At 42.7% G+C, this 20825-nt stretch overlaps 1 protein-coding gene across 1 annotated transcript in view; it reads left to right on the top strand.

Moving 5' to 3' along the window:
- LOC115136807 (TLC domain-containing protein 2-like) overlaps window positions 1–19468 on the top strand; it is a 33817-nt gene extending 14349 nt beyond the window's left edge. The window contains exons 4-5 of the mRNA XM_029672620.2: window positions 13637–13805; window positions 14125–19468. Coding sequence (XP_029528480.1) covers window positions 13637–13805; window positions 14125–14366 — 411 coding nt within the window. The 3' untranslated portion in view covers window positions 14367–19468. The remainder of the gene's footprint in view (window positions 1–13636; window positions 13806–14124) is intronic.
- Window positions 19469–20825: the final 1357 nt, after the last annotated feature.

Genomic DNA, 20825 nt, shown 5'->3' with positions numbered 1-20825 from the left:
CCTATTTCGCAACAAAGTGTCACGCCCTGACCTTAGAGAGCCGTTTTATTTCTCTATTTGGTTAGGTCAGGGTGTGATGTGGGGTGGGCATTCTATGTTTTGGCCGGGTATGGTTCTCAATCAGGGACAGCTGTCTATCGTTGTCTCTGATTGGGCACCAAACTTAGGTAGCCCTTTCCCTCCTTTCTTTGTGGGAAGTTAACTTTGTTTGAGGCATCATAGCCCTGTGAGCCTCACGGTCGTTTTGTATTGTTTATTGGTTTTGTTGGTGACTTTTTTAATAAAAAAGGAAAATGTACGCTCACCACGCTGCACCTTCGTCCTCTTCATTCGACGGCCGTGACACAAAGCCTCCTTCACTCATGCTGCCAAACATACCCTAGTAAAACTGACTATCCTACCGATCCTTGACTTCTGCGATGTCATTTACAAAATAGCCTCCAACACTCTACTCAGCAAATTGGATGCAGTCTATCACAGTGCCATCCGTTTTATCACCAAAGCCCCATATACTACCCACCACTGCGACCTGTATGCTCTCGTTGGCTGGCAATCGCTTCATATCCGTTGCCAAACCCACTGGCTCCAGGTCATCTATAAGTATTTGCTAGGTAAAGCCCCGCCTTATCTCAGCTCACTAGTCACCATAGCAGTGCCCACCCGCAGCACGCGCTCCAGCAGGTATATCTCACTGGTCCCCCCCATAGCCAATTCCTCCTTCGGCCGCCTTTCCTTCCAGTTCTCTGCTGCCAATGACTGGAACGAACTGCAAAAATCCCTGAAGCTGGAGACTCATATTTCCCTCACTATCTTTAAGCACCAGCTGTCAGAGCAGCTCACAGATCACTGCACCTGTACATAGCCAATCTGTAAATAGCCCATCCAACTACCTCATCACCATATTGTTATTTATTTTGCTCCTTTGTACCCCAGTACCTCTACTTGCACTCATCTTCTGCACATCTATCACCCCAGTGTTTAATTTGCCATACTGTAATAATTTCACCACTTTGGCCTATTTATTGCCTCACCCAACTTATCCTACCTCATTTGCACACACTGTATATAGACTATCTCTATTGTATTATTGACTGTATGTTTGTTTATTCCATGTGTAACTCTGTGTTGTTGTTTGTGTCACACTGCTTTGCTTTATCTTGGCCAGGTCGCAGTTGTAAATGAGAACTTGTTCTCAACTGGTCTGCCACCGCCCTTGACTGGGTTCATGGAAAAACAAGGAAACATTTACCATAAAAAGCTCCCCTCTCCTCCTTGTATGTAGGCCAGTTGGCTATGAAAGTTGGAAATATTGAGGTTGCTATGAACGAGGGTGAGTAGATACTAGAGCACTGCTTCAGAAGTTAATGAAAAAAACATTTAGAAAATGGAATTGAGCCTAATGCAGTTCATTTAAGATGTTTAGGTCAGCAGGGGAGATGTCATTTGACTCTAGTTGCTTTTCTAATTGCAGTCGCTATAGCTGCGCTCTTCGTTCAACCGCTCTCTGACTGAGATGTTTTTGAAGGTTTCAACAGTGTTTGCTGTTTCCCTCCAACACAAATTGCTTTCATCCCTGTCTCGTTACGTATTATTGAGTTTGCTTATTAGTAGTGCTTAGTGCTGGTAGGGAAGCGAGTGTCGTGTGCTACTCTCAAACTGTTATTTTGACTGCTGTGTTCCATCTTTGAGATATACTATCATCGATTCCCCTACATACTACATCTGTATCTACAGGGCATTTGGAAAGTATTTAGACCCCTTGAACTTTTCCAAAAACAATTGTAACAGCCTTATTCTAAAATGTATTAAATCTACAATACTCCACAATGACAAAGCAAAAACTGGTTTTTCGAAATGTTTGCAAATGTATTAAAAATAAAATATTACATACGTTTTCAGATCCTTTACTCAGTACTTTGTTGCAGCACCTTTGGCACCTTACAGCCTCGAGTCTTCTTGGGTATGACATTACAAGCTTGGCACCTGCATTTGGGGAGTTTCTCCCATTCTTCTCTGCAGATCCTCTCATGCTCTGTCAGATTGGAGGGGGAGCGTCGCTGCACAGCTATTTTCAGGTCTCTCCAGAGATGATCGATCAAGTCCAGGCTCTGGCTGGGCCACTCAATGACATACAGAGACTTGTCCCGAAGCCACTCCTGTGTTGTCTTGGCTGTGTGCTTAGGATCTGAGGTCCTGAGCGCTCTAGAGTAGGTTTTCATCAAGGATCTCTCTGTACTTTGCTCTGTTCATCTTTCCCTCAATCCTGACTAGTCTCGCAGTTCCTGCTGCTGAAAGATATCCCCACAGCATGATGCTGCCACCACCATGATTCACCGTAGGGATGGTGTCTAGTTTCCTCCATATGTGACACTTGGCATTCGGTTCAAAGACTTCAATATTGGTTTCATCAGACCAGAGAATCTTCTTTCCCATGGTCTGAGAGTCCTTTAGGAGCCTTTTGGCAAACTCCAAGCGGGCTGTAATGTTCCTTTTACTGAGGAATGTCTTCCGTCTGGCCACTCTACCATAAAGGCCTAATTGGTGGAGTGCTGCAGAGATGATTGTCCTTCTGGAAGATTCTCCCATCTCCACAGAGGAACTCTGGATCTCTGTCAGAGTGATCATCAGGTTCTTGGTCACCTCCTTGACCAAGGCCCTTCTCCCCCGATTGCTCAGTTTGGCCGGGCGGCCAGCTCTTGGTGGTTTCGAACTTCTTCCATTTAAGTATGATGTAGGCCACTGTGTTCATGGGGACCTTCATTGCTGCAGAAATTCTTTGGTACCCTTCCCCAGGTACCCTTCCGACAATTCATTTAAAACTTATTATGGCTTAGATCCCGCTAACGGGATCAATATGACAACAGCCAGTGAAAGTGCAGGGCGCCAAATTCAAACAACAGAAATCTCATCATTAAAATTCCTCAAACATACAAGTATTTTACACCATTTTAAAGATAAACTTGTTGTTAATCACAACCACAGTGTCCGATTTCAAAAAGGCTTTACGACAAAAGCACACCAAATGATTGTTAGGTCAGTACCTAGTCACAGAAAAACACAGTCATTTTTCCGGCCAAAGAAAGGAGTCACAAAAAGCAGAAATAGAGATAAAATGAATCACTAACCTTTGATGATCTTCATCAGATAACACTCATAGGACTTCATGTTACACAATACATGTATGTTTTGTTCGATAAAGTTCATATTTATATCCAAAAATCTCAGTTTACATTGGCGCGTTACGTTCAGTAATGTTTTGCTTCCAAAACATCTGGTGATTTTGAAGAGAGCCACATCAATTTACAGACATACTCATCATAAATGTTGATGAAAATACAAGTGTTATGCATGGAACTTTAGATAAACGTCTCCTTTAACCTCATGGCTTGGTTTTTGCTCTGACGTACACTGTCAACTGTGGGACTTTATGTAGACAGGTGTGTGTCTTTCCAAATCATAGCCAATCAATTTGGAGAACCATCTCAAGGATGGTTCACCTGAGCTCAATTTTGAGTCTAATAGCAAAGTTTCTGAATAATTATGTAAATCAGATTTATCTGAGCTCAATTTTGAGTCTAATAGCAAAGTTTCTGAATAATTATGTAAATCAGATTTATCTGGGTTTTAGGTTTAATATATTTACAAAAATGACTAAAAACCTGTTTTTTCTCTTTGCCATTACTGGGTATTGTGTGTAGATTAATGAGAATGTGTTTTATTTAATACGTTTTTGAATAAGGCTGTAATGTAACAAAGTGGAAAAAGGAAAGGGGTCTGAATACTTTCCAAATACACTGTATACACCTACTGCCTGCCATCTTCTGTTCTCCTCCTCTCCTCCTTTCATCTCCTGTCCTCTCGCTTTCTCTCCCCCCGGCTTCTTCTCAAAAGACCCTGATATTCCCGCTCCTGCAGACCAGTCTTTGTCCATGTCCCCTCATTCTGTCAGATTCCACTGACTCACCACATAATATAGCCTTAGTACAGCAGCCGCCAAAGCTGTAGTACATGCCATGCGTTCTGCTTCTTCATTCCAAAGTTATTGAACATTCTCATCCCTACTCTCTCTTAAATGTACTCTAAAAGCAACAAAAAAAAGCATGTTGAGTTATAATTTCGAATTTGCTTTGGAAGTAAATTCATGAACATAATTTTCTGTAATATGTGGTTTGTGAAATTGTGGTTTGCTTTTCACAAACCACTAAAATGTCCCTGAACTCCAAGAAGCAATGTCAGCAGGAGCAATTTCATTTGTATAGCAGACTGCTGAATGTATTTGCCAAATAAATATTCCAGAGATCTTCATGTGCTCCACAAACATTCCTCTTTTGGCCAGGGTTCTACTCTGTGGGTTGAGGAGGCAGAAGGAGTATCGCTTGCTATTTATTTTTGCGCAAGTTTCAGTTCTTTCAACATATCGCCTAAACCTAGAGCTATGAGCTATAACCTCATGTGTTTTAGCCCTATCACTGCATAGATGTTATTAGAACTTACAATTACCAAAGTGAGAACACCAGAATAATGTGATTGAGTGAGAGATTGAGTGTGAATGAGAGGAAAGGGAAAGTGGGGTGAGGCAGAGAATGTGTCTATAGATTCTTGACGGGAGAGTTGTGGTGTGTTTTGCGGCCACATCTCTTTGGAGGAGGGAAACCCCTCTGCCTCTCTCCTCAGCATGTGTTTCCAGACAGAAGAAATCTGGTCTCCACATGAACCCCCTCTCACACACGCTCAACCCAGATCTCCGCCCCCATATCCCATACACCTAAACAGTCAAAACAGCACTCCATCCCACCCCAAATCCACTCACTCAAGACAGCCTCTGCCCCTTCTCATTGCAACAGACCGATGGGGATCTGTAGTTAGTTATATGCATGTGCATGTTTTCATCTAGGTCCAGTGTTCCCTTCTTTTGTAAAACGTTTATTGTTTCCATTCCTCAGTGTCGTTCCATATAGTAAACTACTCATCCAATGATACCAGTCTAAGGCCCCTCTCATCCAATATCCACACATAGATTGAACCAGCCTCTTAACTAGAAACCATTCTCAAAAGTGCTAGTAAATCTTATTGGCAGGTTAGAGCTTTGGACTGGTAACCGAAAGGTTGCAAGATCAAATCCCCAAGCTGACGAGGTAAAAATCTGTCGTTCTGCCCCTGAACAAGGCAGTTAACCCACTGTTCCTAGGCTGTCATTGAAAATAAGAATTTGTTCTTGAATTACTTGCCTAGTTAAATAAAATACAAATAAATAAATACCTCAACAGTAAACTTTTTAACATTTTGTTGTACACTGGTATTGGACAGAAACATAATTATTGTGCCTAGGGCCTGACAATAAGAATCTCTGCGAAGTCATAATGTCTCTACATTGTTATGAAGTGTCCACATTGTCAGAAGAACCCACATTGTCATAAACATTATTCTGTTGCTAAGAGGTTGGGAAGGAAATCCAGATGTGCTTAAACAGTGACTGTTGTGAGATGTTGGCATGGCAACCAGGAATGTGGTTCTTCAAGGAATCCGCTACATTCAGAAACTGGAGAGCCAGGCCCAGGGAGAACAGAATGAGGGAGTTGGCCTTTACTGACTTCATACTGTAGTCAAGGTGACGCTATAGGAGGAAGCAGGGCACTCCAGAGGGTGGTGCGGTCTGCCCACGCATCATCGGGGACAAACTACCTGCCCTCCAGGGCACCTACAGCACCCGATGTCATAGGAAGGCCAAAAAGATCATCAAGGACAACAACCACCCGAGCCAGTGCCTGTTCACTATCATCCAGAAGGCGAGGTCAGTACAGGTGCATCAAAGCTGGGACCGAGAGAGAAGCTGTTTTTCAGTCTCAAGGCCATCAGACTGTTAAATAGCCATCACTAGCACATAGAGGCTGCTGCCTATATACATAGACTTGAAATCACTGGCCACTTTAATAAATGGAACACTAGTCAATTTAAAAATGTTACATAGCTTGCATTACTCATCTCATATGTATATACTGAATTCTATACTGTTCTACTGTATCTTAGTCTATGCCGCTCTGACATTGCTCGTCCATATATTTATATATTCTTAATTCCATTCCTTCACTTAGATTTGTGTATTGGGTATATGTTGTGAAATGGTTAGATATTTCTTGTTAGATATTACTACACAGTCGGGGCTAGAAACACAAGCATTTTGCTACACCCACAACAACATCTGCTAAACATGTATATGTGACCAATGAAATTGTATTTTATTTAGAGGGAGCGGGAGAGAGAGAGAGAGACTTGGCTGCCAGCCAGAAGGATAGCTGTGAATTCCAAAGCATTTATGTCTACGGTTTTCCAGCAACTATGGAGTGTGTGTAGTCTTGGGAGGAGAGGATGTACTCAAAAGACAATCCCAGATTCCAACATGTGTATAGGGAAATTCCTATATTTAGCTCAGTTACAGTTGTTCGGAAAACACACAATTTAAATGTATGCTGGGTAGTTATGGAAACATTTGAATTTGCTCAAAACGTAAAGCATAAGTATTCATAGGATAAATGTATTGTTACACTGACAGTAGTCTGTAGTGTACATATACAGCCAAGTGGTCACTGAGTAGTGTAGATACAATGTTTTTGAAGTAGCTTCTATACTAATCAACATCTAGGAGAAAGTTAGGTGAGGTGAGTCACCAAAACCAATTAACACTTCCACACCTATCATCTGGCGACCACTAGTGAGGACTAGTGATGAGTATGAATGTCACAGCGACCTTTCGAAACACATTTCATGATGAAAACAACTTTTTTTGTAGTTTACCATTACTAACCATGGATGCACAGCATACACAATGTTTTTTATTTTTTAATCTATGGTCATTCGTTGACCGTGGCATTAACCCTGATCAGCCCTAGAAGGGTCATCACAGTATCTACTACTGCGGATGTGGGTTGTTTTCTGTAACGTGGATGTGTGTTTGTGTTCATGCAAGTGTGTGGGGGTGGGGGGTTTGTGTGAACATGATGGTTCATACACATATTTTTTATGTGTAGACCACCCTACACTTACATACTGTACATAAAACCTCCTCTCCTGAACCACACCCTGGCCCTGCTTTACACAAGACAGAGTGGTTTCCATAGGCTTTCCCATTTACTTCCTTACCATAGACTTTCCTAGCCCATTTTCCTTTCCCTTCCAATATCCCCCACTGGAAAAAATGGAAAACCTCCATCTGTCTACTCCAGTCCAGTATTGACCCGTTGCTATCAGAGTAACTCTGTTTGAGTGTGATGGTCGCTATGGAGCGTGGTGTTATTAGTCAGTAAACTGCACCCTGGGACCAGCCGATAGGGAGAACAGGCCTGTTTTTTTGGTGGGGGCTGTTGAGTGTTGTAATGTGTGTTGAATGCAGTGGTGGTTATGGGGCTATGTGTGTGTGCCTACCAGACTGGTTGTGCAACCCAACTTTACAGTAAAAGCCTGTTACCATTTTGATTCTTAGAATCATGACTAGTCGAGATGACACAGAACTCCTGCTGTTGCTATGTTCTTCACAGTTAGAGGCCACTATACTAGGCAACCCACACTCTAATCAGTAGACTTATCATTAGCTTTGTACACAAAAGCATCAAACACCTAACACTCCATCTTGTGTTTGGCATGGGTCTGAGTGGTGTTTATGCCTTCCTGTTATATTTAGGCCCTGTGAGGAATGTGCCTTGTCCCTGGCCCCATGTTTACGTTACACATACTACGCTGCATTGAGGACTGGCCATCACAAATGCTGTTTACCTTCACCTTTGACCCTGCACTGAGATGAGACACACAACATTTGGCGTGGAGGGGTATTTGTCATATATACACACCCCAACACCAGTCAAAAGTTTGGACACCTACTCATTCAAGGGTCCGGGCCTCTGGCAGTCTCTTTGGGGGTACCACAGTGTTCAATTTTTGGTCCGACTCTTTTCTCTGTATATGTCAACGATGTCACTCTTGCTGCGGGTGATTCCTTGATCCACCTCTACGCAGAAGACACCATTCTGTATACATCTGGCCCTTCTTTGGATACTGTGTTAACAAACCTCCAAACGAGCTTCAATGCCATACAACACTCCTTCTGTGGCCTCCAACTGCTCTTAAACACTAGTAAAACTAAATGCATGCTTTTCAACCGATCGCTGCCTGCACCCACCCGCCCGACTAGCATCACTACTCTGGACGGTTCTGACTTAGAATATGTGGATAACTACAAATACCTAGGTGTCTGGCTAGACTGTAAAGTCTCCTTCCAGACTCATATTATAAATCTACGATCCAAAATTAAATCTGGAATTGGCTTGCTATTTCGCAACAAAGGATTCTTCACTCATGCTGGCAAACATACCCTCGTAAAACTGACCATCCTACCGATCCTCGACAATGTCATTTACAAAATAGCCTCCAACACTCTACTCAGCAAACTGGATGGAGTCTTATCACAGTGCCATCCGTTTTGTCACCAAAGCCCCATATACAGTGGGGCAAAAAAGTATTTAGTCAGCCACCAATTGTGCAAGTTCTCCCACTTAAAAAGATGAGAGAGGCCTGTAATTTTCATCATAGGTACACTTCAACTATGACAGACAAAATGAGAAAAAAAATGCAGAAAATCGCATTGTAGGATTTTTTATGAATTTATTTGCAAATTATGGTGGAAAATAAGTATGGAGACATATCTGCCTCACTAACTTTATACCGATTGCTGCAGCTGTACACAGCCCATCTGTAAATAGCCCATCCAACTACCTACCTCATCCCCATATTGTTTTTATTTACTTTTTTTGCACACCAGTATTTCTACTTGCACATCATCATCTGCACATCTATCACTCCAGTGTTAACTTGCTAAATTGTAATTATTTTGTTACTATAGCCTGTTTATTGCCTTACCTCCTTATGACGTTTGCACACACTGTATATATTCTTTATTTTATTTATTTCACCTTTATTTAACCAGGTAGGCCAGTTGAGAACAAGTTCTCAATTACACCTGCGACCTGGCCAAGATAAGGCAAACCAGTGCGACACAAACAACAACACAAGAGTTACACATGGAATAAACAAACATACAGTCAATAACACAATAGAAAAAGAGGAGGGTGCAAAGCTGTCATCAGCTACTTTGAAGAATCTCAAATATAAAATATATATTTGATTTAACACTTTTTTGGTTACTACAGTTGCAAACCGTAGTCTGGCTTTTTATGGCGATTTTGGAGCAGTGGCTTCTTCCTTGCCGAGCGGCCTTTCAGATTATATCGATATCGGACTAGTTTTACTGTGGATATAGATACTTTCGTACCTCTTTCCTCTAGCATCTTCATCAGGTCCTTTGCTGTTGTTCTGGGATTGATTTGCACTTTTCGCACCAAAGTACGTTCATCTCCAGGAGACAGAACGCGTCTCCTTCCTGAGCGGTATGGCTGCTGCGTGGTCCCATGGTGTTTATACTTGCGTACTATTGTTTGTACAGATGAACGTGGTACCTTCAGTCATTTGGAAATTGCTCCCAAGGATGAACCAGACTTGTGGAAGTCTACCTTTTTTGTCTGAGGTCCTGGCTGATTTCTTTTGATTTTCCCATGGTGTCAAGCAAATAGGCACTGAGTTTGAAGGTAGGCCTTGAAATACAACCACAGGTACATCTCCAATTGACTCAAATTATGTCAATTAGCCTATCAGAAGCTTCTAAAGTCATGACATCATTTTCTGGAATTTTCCAAGCTGTTTAAAGGCACAGTGAACCTCATGTATGTAAACTTCTGACCCACTGGAATTGTGATACAGTTAATTATAAGTGAAATAATCTGTCTGAAAACAATTATTGGAAAAATGACTTGTGGCATGCACAAAGTAGATGTCCTAACTGACTTGCCAAAACTATAGTTTGTTAACAAGAAATTTGTGGAGTGGTTGAAAAACAAGTTTTAATGACTCCAACCTAAGTGTATGTAAACTTCCGACTTCAACTGTACATAGGCCAGCAGTCTCTAAGGTGCAGGGTTGAGTAACCGGGTCATAGCCGGCTAGTAACAGTGTCTAAAGTTCAGGGCAGGGTACTGGGCGGAGGCCGGCTAGTGATGACTGATTAACAGTCTGATGGCTTGGCGATAGAAGCTGTTTATCAGTCTCACGATCCCTGTTCTGTCTCCGCCTTCTAGGTGGTGTGTGTGTGTGTGTACTGTCTTCATTTCATCACCTGCAGAACAGGCTGCTCAGGCTACCAATATTCACTCTGGAGGCCTTTTTCATGTCATCATCTGTAACCAGGGAAACAGGTTTGGTTTGAGGTGCGTTAACCTCTCGGGGCTCAGAGAGAGGTCAATGCTCTACAGATGGACTGACTCCGTTCCATTCCCACCTGACTGACATTTTAGTTTTTTCTGCTGCCTTGGCCATGACTCTACAAATCTTAGTAGGATGAAGTTGCATCTAAATGCTTATCAACACCCAAGTCAATTATCTGTTATTCCTAGAAATTGAGTATCTAGGCCACTTTTTGTTTTTATCCTCCGCCATTGTCGCTCTGCCAGTGCTGTGTGCCACCTTGGGTCTATCGGCCATCTTTGATCTATCTTTCCCTTACCTGCCATTCTTCACTGTGGTTAAGGAAACATATGCAAACACAAGCTGTTTTCACCCTTTCTCCTTTACCCCCAACCAGTTCAATATACACAAAACGAGAGAAAATGCTTTGAAACTAGGGTTCTACTGCTGATTCTTGCTTTCCATTTCAAAACGTTTTGCTATGTTGTACCTTACTGAACATGACACAGCAGCACATAGTGTAAGAGCAAGGCTAACCTCACCGTGCCCACTTTCCCATCCATGCTGTCACAGACTGGGTCCCCTGCCAGCAGTCTCATCCCCTTGGCCCTGTGTATATCCACTATGTGTCTCTGTCTGTGGCACTGTTAATAGGCTACCAGCAGCTCGCTGCCAAGCCTGACCCTGGCTTAGCAGGGGATAGCTTGCTAATGCTGAATCATTCTAATGGTCCAGGGCTGTCTTATCTGTCTGTCTGATACAGGGGAGAGAGGATTACAGTAGCTTTAACCCCAGCCAGGGGGGCTCACTGTCGGGCAAGGTTTTGGGGTTCATCCCCTTTCATGGTTTGATTTAATTTGTTTAACTGACAGGACCCAGCCAGGACCTAGGCTATGGTGTCTGGTCCTAATCATACCCCACAAAAAGAGCCACGTGCCTTAGCTTGGGCCAAGTGATGTCCCCCTGTCTCTCTCAGTGGCGATTTGAGGCTATCATTTCCTGATTATGGCCTGACTGCTTCGCTGGATCATAGTAGGGAATCAAGGTTTTGTAGTGTAAAGCTTGTGTAAGGGGTTATTAAGTGAGTGCCTCCTCACCCACTTCTATCAATGATTACAATCAGTCATTATATAGATGGCTCTGATTACCCCCTCCCTTCACAAGGACAGGGAGGAAACTACAATCAGTGTCTCTACTGAAGATACCTCTCACTAATGACGCTCCTCAAACATCATAGAGGAAGCCATGGCCATACAAGCAGACATAAACACACATAGTAGGATCTCCAACGAGTCTGCTAAGTCTATTGTCCCAGGGTCATCGGGAATCATTATGTATGCAGGCTTTTTATTTCAACCAATAATCCATGGTCAAATTCTACTATTTGAAGTATCACAGATAACTAACCAAAATGGAGTCTGAATATCAAACAGTATTTCTAAAATAGGTGATTCAAAAATGTTTGTTCTAATTGACCAAGCAGTTATTCTTAATACATACAGTTAGTACGTGTCTGTCTTGATGTTCAGCTGAAGTGAGAACCAGCCTACACAGTGAGTGCCAAGGATCAATGTTGAGAGACCATACAGCACTCATACAAGACGTCACAGAGAGAGCTAGAAGGTGATAGATAATCATGTAAACAGAATCCTGGCCATGAGGTCTCTTATCAGAGCATTTTATACCGTTTTTATTTGATCTCCATAGTTCCTGTTTTGAGTGTCCCGGACGAGATGTGTGACCTGGAAGAATGATAAGACCGGTTGAAGTTTAGTGTGATTGTGTATGTATGAGAGACCGGGGTGTTTACCTGGGACTTCTCTCTCCCTGGGGAAAGAGTCACACACACCTTATTGGCTAAGAGCAGCATGGGATTAGGGCCTCTATATATACACACACATACACACAGCCTGCAGCAGGAGATAGGACATAATGCTGTGTCTCACGTCAGTGCTGGCCTGCTGGTAGTCTGGCTAAATAGGTGTTATTATTCAGACATGCTTGGCCCTGAGTTTCTACATGTAAGCGTCTCTTTCTGTCTTTTTATTCCTCTTTAGGGGGTTGCCACTAGCCAGTGTGTGTGCTGACCTTTAGACTAGACCTCAGTGTGTGTGCTGCTGTTTATCCCATGACCATTTTGTCAGTTTAGGGACGGCACCTCGTCTGTTGACTCCAGCCTCACCCCTGGGGCCACGCACACACATACACACACTGAAAGCCCTTCCATTGGGTCCTGCCTAATTGTTAAGCTCAGTCGCACAACTGAGCCATTGAGGATTTTTTAGTGTCCTAACAAGATACTTTGTGCTTTACATCGCTAAATTGGTATGCCAGTAACTGCTATGTAACATGGTCTACAGCCTCCCAGAATTAAAGCTGCGTTTCAAATGGCACCCTATTCCCTATGTTGTTTGCTACTTTTGTGCACACACACAGTGCACTATATTGGGAATAGGGTGCCATTTGGGAGACAGACTGAGTAATTCAGTGGTTTGAATTGAGACAGGAGTTTTGAGAAAGGTTCGGGTTAGTAACAGTGTGGTCAGGGTCATTGGACTGCTCGGGCATTGCTGTTCTCAATGGGATATTTTGGGGAAAACATAAAATCTCTCCAGCTGCTACAGTAACTAAGATGGATGTGAGATTTACTGATCTAACTCTGACACACAACACAATACAGACGTTGTAAAGGCTGCTGCAGTCTAATAAAATAAGTTATTGTATATCAGAGCAGTATGTACACATTCTATAGTGGCTCTATTGTAGACTGGCATTGGGTGCCACCTATTGGTTCTAGTACGCTACTACATCACCCTATTACCAAAGACTGTCTGATATGCTGTAGCCTCAGACTTTCATTTCATAACCATGACCTTGCAGATGTTTCATAAGCATGATGACCTCCCTCAATGTAATTAAATAAAGAGTAGTCAGTGTTTGACATTCAAAGGCATGTATCTGACAAGCAAATAAAGGAAAAACAAACAAATGCTTGTTATGATAATCTAACTGCATGACATTTTCCTGGAAATAATACAATGTTTATCATAAATACAAAAAAAGTCTGTAGTGCTTTGAGTCAGGTGGTCACAGGATGTGGTGCGTTTTGCACCGTGGCTAATATGGTGGACATGACCTAAGTCATGAGATCCCAGTCATCCCACCACTACCTCATGAGATGATGGTTAACCATGTGACTTCTGGGTAGATGAGTAGGTTGTTTGTGTGTTATGTTAGGACATGTGAGTTGACTCAGACCTGGACTCGAAAGCTAGGAATTTGACTAAATCACTGCCACTCGGTGTCTAAGTTTTTCTCATTCTCCCTCTCTCTCGCTCTCTCTTCCTCCTAGGTGATCAGCTGTTTCGGCATCACCGTCCTGACCGGTCGCTACGTGGGCTTTGCTGTGGTGGCCCTCCTGGTTGAGATCAACTCTGTGTTCCTCCACCTGCGGCAGATCTTACGCATGGCCAACCTAGCAGAGGGCAACCTCTACCGCATCAACAGCATGGTCAACCTAGGTACTGTCACGTTCATAAGGTTTCAATGATGAAAGGATATTTTTTATGAACAGCTAGCTTGCGCTAGACATTTATTATCTATAACTTCACATCATGAGGTGTTGCCATTAAGTGGTTTGGTTACATGACCTTTCAACTGTCATAAAGCACTGTAGTAAGTAGATTATACAAATGTTAGCCCCATAGAATTACATATAGAAATACATGTGTCATTTAATAGGATCTCTGTTCTGTGTCATTTAATATAATCTCTGTTCTGTGTCATTTAATAGGATCTCTGTTCTTAGTGCTGATAATAACGAACAACATATTATTCCAGGTACTTATGTGGTGTTCCGGATCAACACCCTGGCCTGGATGACCCGCTGGCTGGTCCTGAACCGGGACAACATCCCCCTGTTCAGCTACACAGCGGGGAGTGTAGGGCTAGCCATTATGACCGCCATGAATATAGTGCTCTTCTACCGCCTGCTGAGGTCTGACTTCCTCAAGAGTAGTACACCCACGCCCACAGATTGTAAAGAGAGTAGAGGGCAAGGAGAGGGAAAGAAGGAGACGTAGGAAGGAAGGGAGGGAGGGAGAAGAGATAATGGCAGAGATTGTATAATGGCAGAGATGGATAAGATGTCCTTGAGTATTCGAGAGGGTGAGCAGGATGTATGAACACACGTACATATGTACACACACAGGGAAATACATAAGACATCCTGTAGCGAAGCCGGGAGCGCGAGGATGTCAGTCACATACAAACACACACACATATAAATACACACTTTGTGGCCAACAGACCTTGTACCTTATGCCTGTACTCTACCCAAGAGATCTGACCAAATACACTTCCTCATCTCTTCTGTTTTGAGGTACAGGCGTTTACAATTCACACACACAAGGTCCATTGAATGATAGCCAAAAGAAGTGACACATCTATGAAATAATGTGTGTGTATATATGTGTACTGTGTGAGTGTGCAGGATAATGTGCTCTACTGTACCTTAGAAAGTTTGGGTTCTCACCCAAATGGTCGTGTGTGTGTGTGTGTATATATATATAGTCAAAAGTTTGGACACACCTACTCATTCAAGTTTTTTTTTTTTTTTTTACTATTTTCTACATTGTAGAATAATAGTGAAGACATCAAAACTATGATATAATACGTATGGAATCATGTAGTAAAAAAAAAAGTTAAACAAATCTAAATATATTTTAGATTTTAGATTCTTTAAAGTATCCACCCTTTGCCTAGATAACAGCTTTGCACACTCTTGGCATTCTCTCAACCAGCTTCATGAGGAATGCTTTTCCAACAGTCTTGAAGGAGTTCTGACATGCTGAGCACTTGTTGGCTGCTTTTCCTTCACTCTGCGGTCCAACTCATTCCAAACCATCTCAATTGGGTTGAGGGTCGGGTGATTGTGGAGGCCAGGTCATCTGATGCAGCTCTCAATCACTCTCCTTTTTGGTTAAATAGCCCTTACACAGCCTGGAGGTGTGTTGGGTCATTGTCCTGTTGAAAAACAAATGATAGTCCCACTAAGTGCACACCAGATGGGATGGCGTATCGCTGCAGAATGCTGTGGTAGACATGCTGGTTAAGTGTGCCTTGAATTCCAAATAAATCATGACAGTGTCACCAGCAAAGCACCCCCACACCATCACACGTCCTCCTCCATGCTTCACGGTGGGAACTACACATGCTGAGATCATCCGTTCACCTACTCTGCATCTCATAAAGCCACGGCAGTTGGAACCAAAAACCTCAAATTTGGACTCATCAGACCAAAGGACAGATTTCCACCGCTCTAATGTTCATTGCTCGTGTTTCTTGGCCCAAGCAAGTCTCTTCTTCTTATTGGTGTCCTTTAGTAGTGGTTTATTTGCAGCAATTCGACCATGAAGGCCTGATTCACACAGTCTCCTCTGAACAGTTGATGTTGAGATGTGTCTGTTACTTGAACTCTGAAGCATTGATTTGGGCTGCAATTTTTGAGGCTGGTAACTCTAATGAACTTATTCTCTGCAGTAGAGGTAACTCTGGGTCTTCCTTTCCTGTGGTGGTCCTCATGAGAGCCAGTTTCATCATAGCGCTTGATTGTTTTTGCGACTGCACTTGAAGAAATTTGAAAGGTTCTTGAAATGATCTGCATTGACTGACCTTCATGTCTTAAAGTAATAATGGACTGTCATTTCTCTCTGCTTATTTGAGGTGTTCTTGCCATAATATTGACTTGGTATTTTACCAAATAGGGCTATCTTCTGTATACCACCCCTACCTTGTCACCACACAACTGATTGTCTGAAACGCATTAAGAAGGTAAGAAATTCCACAAATTAACTTTTTAACAAGGCACATCTGTTAATTGAAATGCATTCCAGGTGACTACCTCATGAAGCTGGTTGTGAAAATTCCAAGAGTGTGCAAAGCTGTCATCAAGGCAAAGGGTGGCTACTTTGAAGAATCTCAAATATAAAATATATATTTGATTTGTTTAAATGTATTTAAATAAAAAAGAATCCCTCGTCAATCTACACACAGTACCCGTTTAATGACAAAGCAAAAACAGGTTTTTAGATTTTTTCGAAAATGTATTTAAAAAAAATGAAAGACCTTATTTTAGCTCAGGTGCATCCTGTTTCCATTGATCATAATTTAAATGTTTCTACAACTTGATTGGAGTCCACCTATGATAAAAATCTTTTTTTGTTGAATTTGACCCCTTTTTCTCCCCAATTTCGTGGTTTCCAATTGTTTTAGTAGCTACTATCTTGTCTCATCGCTACAACTCCCGTACGGGCTCGGGAGAGACGAAGGTTGAAAGTCATGCGTCCTCCGATACACAACCCAACCAAGCCGCACTGCTTCTTTACACAGCGCGCATCCAACCCGGAAGCCAGCTGCACCAATGTGTCGGAGGAAACACCGTGCACCTGGCAACCTTGGTTAGCGCGCACTGCGCCTGGCCCGCCACAGGAGTCGCTGGTGCGCGATGAGACAAGGACATCCTTACCTGCCAAGCCCTCCCTAACCCAGACGACGCTAGGCCAATTGTGCATCGCCCCACGCACCTCCCGGTCGCGGCCGGTTAAGACAGAGCCTGGGCACGAACCCAGAGTCTCTGATGGCACAGCTGTCGCTGCAGTATAGCACCCTTAACCACTGCGCCACCCGGGAGGCCCCACCTGTGCTAAATTCAACTGATTGCACATGATTTGGAATGGCACACCTGTCTATATAAGGTCCCAAAGTTGACAGTGCATGTCAGAGCAAAAACCAAGCCATGAGGTCGAAGGAATTATCACTCTGACAGAGTGCCAAATTTCCTTTGTGGAGATGGGAGAACCTTCCAGAAAGACAACCATCTCTGCAGCACTCCACCAATCAGGCCTTTTTGGTAGAGTGACCAGAAGGAGGCCACTCCTCAGAAAAAGGCACATGACAGCCCGCTTGAAGTTTTCCAAAAGGCCCCTAAAGGACTCTGATTCTGATTCTCAAGATTCTCTGGTCTGATGAAACCAAGATTGAACTCTTTGAACTTAATGCCAAGCGTCACGTCTGGAGGAAACCTGAGACCATCCCTACGGTGAAACATGGTAATGGCAGCATCATGCTGTGGGGATCGAGGGAAAGATAAATGGAGAAAAGTAGAGATCATTGATGAAAACCTGCTCCAGAGCGCTCAGTACCTCAGACTAGGGCGAAGGTTCACCTTCCAACAGGACAACGACCCTATGCACAAAGCTAAGACAACGCAGGAGTGGTTTTCGGACAAGTCAATGAAAGTCCTTGAGTGGCCCAGTCAGAGCCCGGACTTAAAACCAATCGAACATCTCTGGAGAGACCTCAAAAAAAATGTGCAGCGACGCATCGAACCTGACAGAGCTTGAGAGGATCTGCAGAGAAAAATGGGAGAAACTCCCCAAATACAGGTGTGCCAAGTTTGTAGCATCATACCCAAGAAGACTCAAGATTGCTGACAAAGTTTCTTAAACAAAGTATTGAGTCTTTGGTCTGAATACTTATGTAAATGTGATATTTCCATTATTTATTTTTATACATTAGCAAAAATGTATAAATCTGTTTTTGCTTTGTCATTGTGGGGTGTGTGTGTAAATTGAGGAGAAAAAAAAATATTTAATCAATTTTAAAGTCTTACCCTTTAACATAACAAAATGTGGAAAAAGTCAAGGTGTCAGAATACTTTCAGAATGTGTGTGTGTGTGTGTGTGTGTGTGTGTGTGTGTGTGTGTGTGTGTGTGTGTGTGTGTGTGTGTGTGTGTGTGTGTGTGTGTGTGAGAAATGTCTTACATGTTGAGGTGCAAATCTCATAACACTGAGAAAGAAAAATATATATAAATACTATGTGGAATCATTGAATCCAACACCTGTGTCTTCTTGAACATGTTGTAAACATGTTGAGTAAAACTAGCACTAGAGTCGAAGACGTTTATTGGCCAAGCCTTATGTAAACTAAACACCTGCTACCTCGGAAGACTGTAGCAACTGCAGCTGTTCCTAACATGAGCTTTGCTATCTATTTTGTAAGGGTTCCCATGGGGCAGCACACATTTGGCCCAGCGTCGTCTGGGTTAGGGGAGTGTTTGGCCTGCTGGGATGTCCTTGTCCCATCGCGCTCTAGTGACTACTTGTGGCAGCTAGGTGCATGCAAGCTGACCTCGGTCGCCAGCTGTACGGTGTTCCCTCCGACACATTGGTGCGGCTGGCTTCTGGGTTAAGTGAGCAGTGTGTCAAGAAGCAGTGCAGTGCATCCTCGTGTTTCGGAGGATGCATTGCTCTCAACCTTCGCCTCTGCCGAGTCCGTACAGGAGTTACAGCGATGGGAGAAGACTGTAACTAGCAATTGGATATCACAAATTTGGGGAGAAAAGGAGTAAAAAGCACCAAAAATAAAACCAACAAAAAAGGGGCGTGTTGGTATTTCTCAAAACTGTTTCACATACTCGCTGATCGGGTTGTTAACCAAACAACAAGGTTGACTTCAGATCGATGTCGAGTTGAATTTTGTGGAAATTAAACTAAAACAACATTTCCCTAAGAAACAGCAGCTATGTTTGCTTTCTCTCCCTCACACACACACAACACACACACAGGCACACAGGCAACGGCTGCTATGTTAGTCCATTTGGAACTTGCCCATTAAGTCGAGTGTACCTCTCAATACTAGGTCCACACAGTCACCATGACAACCGAGAGAGCCAGCTCGGTGCCACACTTTTTTCCCCAGCTAACATGCCTGACTGCAGTAATCAACTAATCATGATCTTCAGTTCAGAATGCCATTTGTTTAATCAGCTGTGTTTGGTAGGGATCGGGAAAAGGTGTGACACCACTCCGGCCCTCGAAGACTGGAGTTGCCCATCCCTGTTCTTGGTAGAAGTTGCCCATTTAGGCACAGATCCAATATCAGCTACCTGTCCCATATCCTAGATCTGTGCCTAAAAGGGCAACCTCTATCTAGTATCCATCATAACATTACAGACCATCGGTAATATTGAGCTGAAGTTTTTCTAACAAGATGTATTTCTATGTTTTGCTCCACTTTTTTATTTAAAATTTTTTTTTTGTATATTTGTAATTTATTTGTATTCAAAAAAAGTTGTGGATTTAATTATCAAGGATGAATAAAATTATAAATATGGTTAATGAACACAGTTTGAATAATATTGTATATCCCTTTAGAATAATTGTTGGTTATATTGGAGATATATGGATTGATAGTGGTATCTGGTGTATAAACTGTGGTGTATAAACTGTTGGGCATTGTGGTGTTTCTATAACCAGTGAGGGGTTCTTTCTGTTTCCCTGAGTCTAGAACATCCATGAGGGTCTTTTGAAAAGAGAGCTTATTCTTATTTGCCTGTTGATTCTTTTGCTCTCTGACCAAACACATCCACTATTGCAGGGGTGGGCAGTCTTACCCAGCAAGAGCTGGTTCCAGCCAAGCAGTAATTCTACTTGACCAATTCTTCATGGAATACTATGATTAGAATAGCAAAATTAGATGACCCTACCAATGGCAACACACTGCTATACTGTACCACTATCAACAATGAAAATACACTAATGATGTTTGATATGAAGCTCATTAGCAAAGCTTGTTTCAGCTGCTTGAATAGACCTCCCAAACATCCCAAACATCAGACAGTCAATGAACGGCTGAAGACTATTCTACAAAAACAGCCATGATTTGTTTCCATTCAGAAGTTGCCTTTATTGCGATAAGACTCCTGAATGAACTTCACTAGTTTACAACATGTATGTATGTACTATATTTGTTTATTTTCGAGCAGATTAACAGATTGTGGTGGTGATATCTGAAGTACTTGCATTAACTTGTGAGCTTTATATTGCGTATCATGTGTCCTGTTTTGTAATGATACGACATATTGTTATTGCTATTTGCCATTATAAATGTAAAGTACCATTGTGGCCAGGTTGGTTGGTAAGTGTCTGTATATTGTTGTAGTCTTTTGTAACCACATGGTGTAACTTTGGTAATGGAGGTTGTGACAATCCTAACAGTGTTGCGTAAGTGGTGGGCCGAAGCCGAAAAAACGCGCAGTTGGTCGATCCCCTTCGAGGGAGGCGCTGATTTTTTGTATATGACAGTAAAAAATTCTTATGACCAAAAAATGTGTTCGCATCTTCAATTCTTGCACATTTTCAAATAAATATATTTCATCACTCTGCTCACGCAAATTTGCCAAACTGCTAAACTTGGAACCAATCAGAACTCCCATACATACCCCTCCCCTGCAAGACTATGGTACTTGCCTTCAGAGCAGCAAGAGGAACTGCCCCTCCCTACCTTCAGGCTATGCTCAAACCCTACACCTCACTCCGTTTTGCCACCTCTGGTCTCTTGGCCCTCCCGCTCAGCTCAGCCCAATCCAAGCTCGTCTCTGTCCTGGCACGCCAATGGTGGAAACAGCTTCCCTATGAAGCTAGGACAGCAGTCCCTGCCTATGTTCTGAAAACATCTGAAACTACCTCTTCAAAGAGTA

This window comes from Oncorhynchus nerka, linkage group LG11 (genome assembly GCF_034236695.1).
Source record: "Oncorhynchus nerka isolate Pitt River linkage group LG11, Oner_Uvic_2.0, whole genome shotgun sequence".
Taxonomy (NCBI): Eukaryota; Metazoa; Chordata; class Actinopteri; order Salmoniformes; family Salmonidae; genus Oncorhynchus; species Oncorhynchus nerka.
This window is presented reverse-complemented; position numbering and strand designations above follow the sequence as displayed.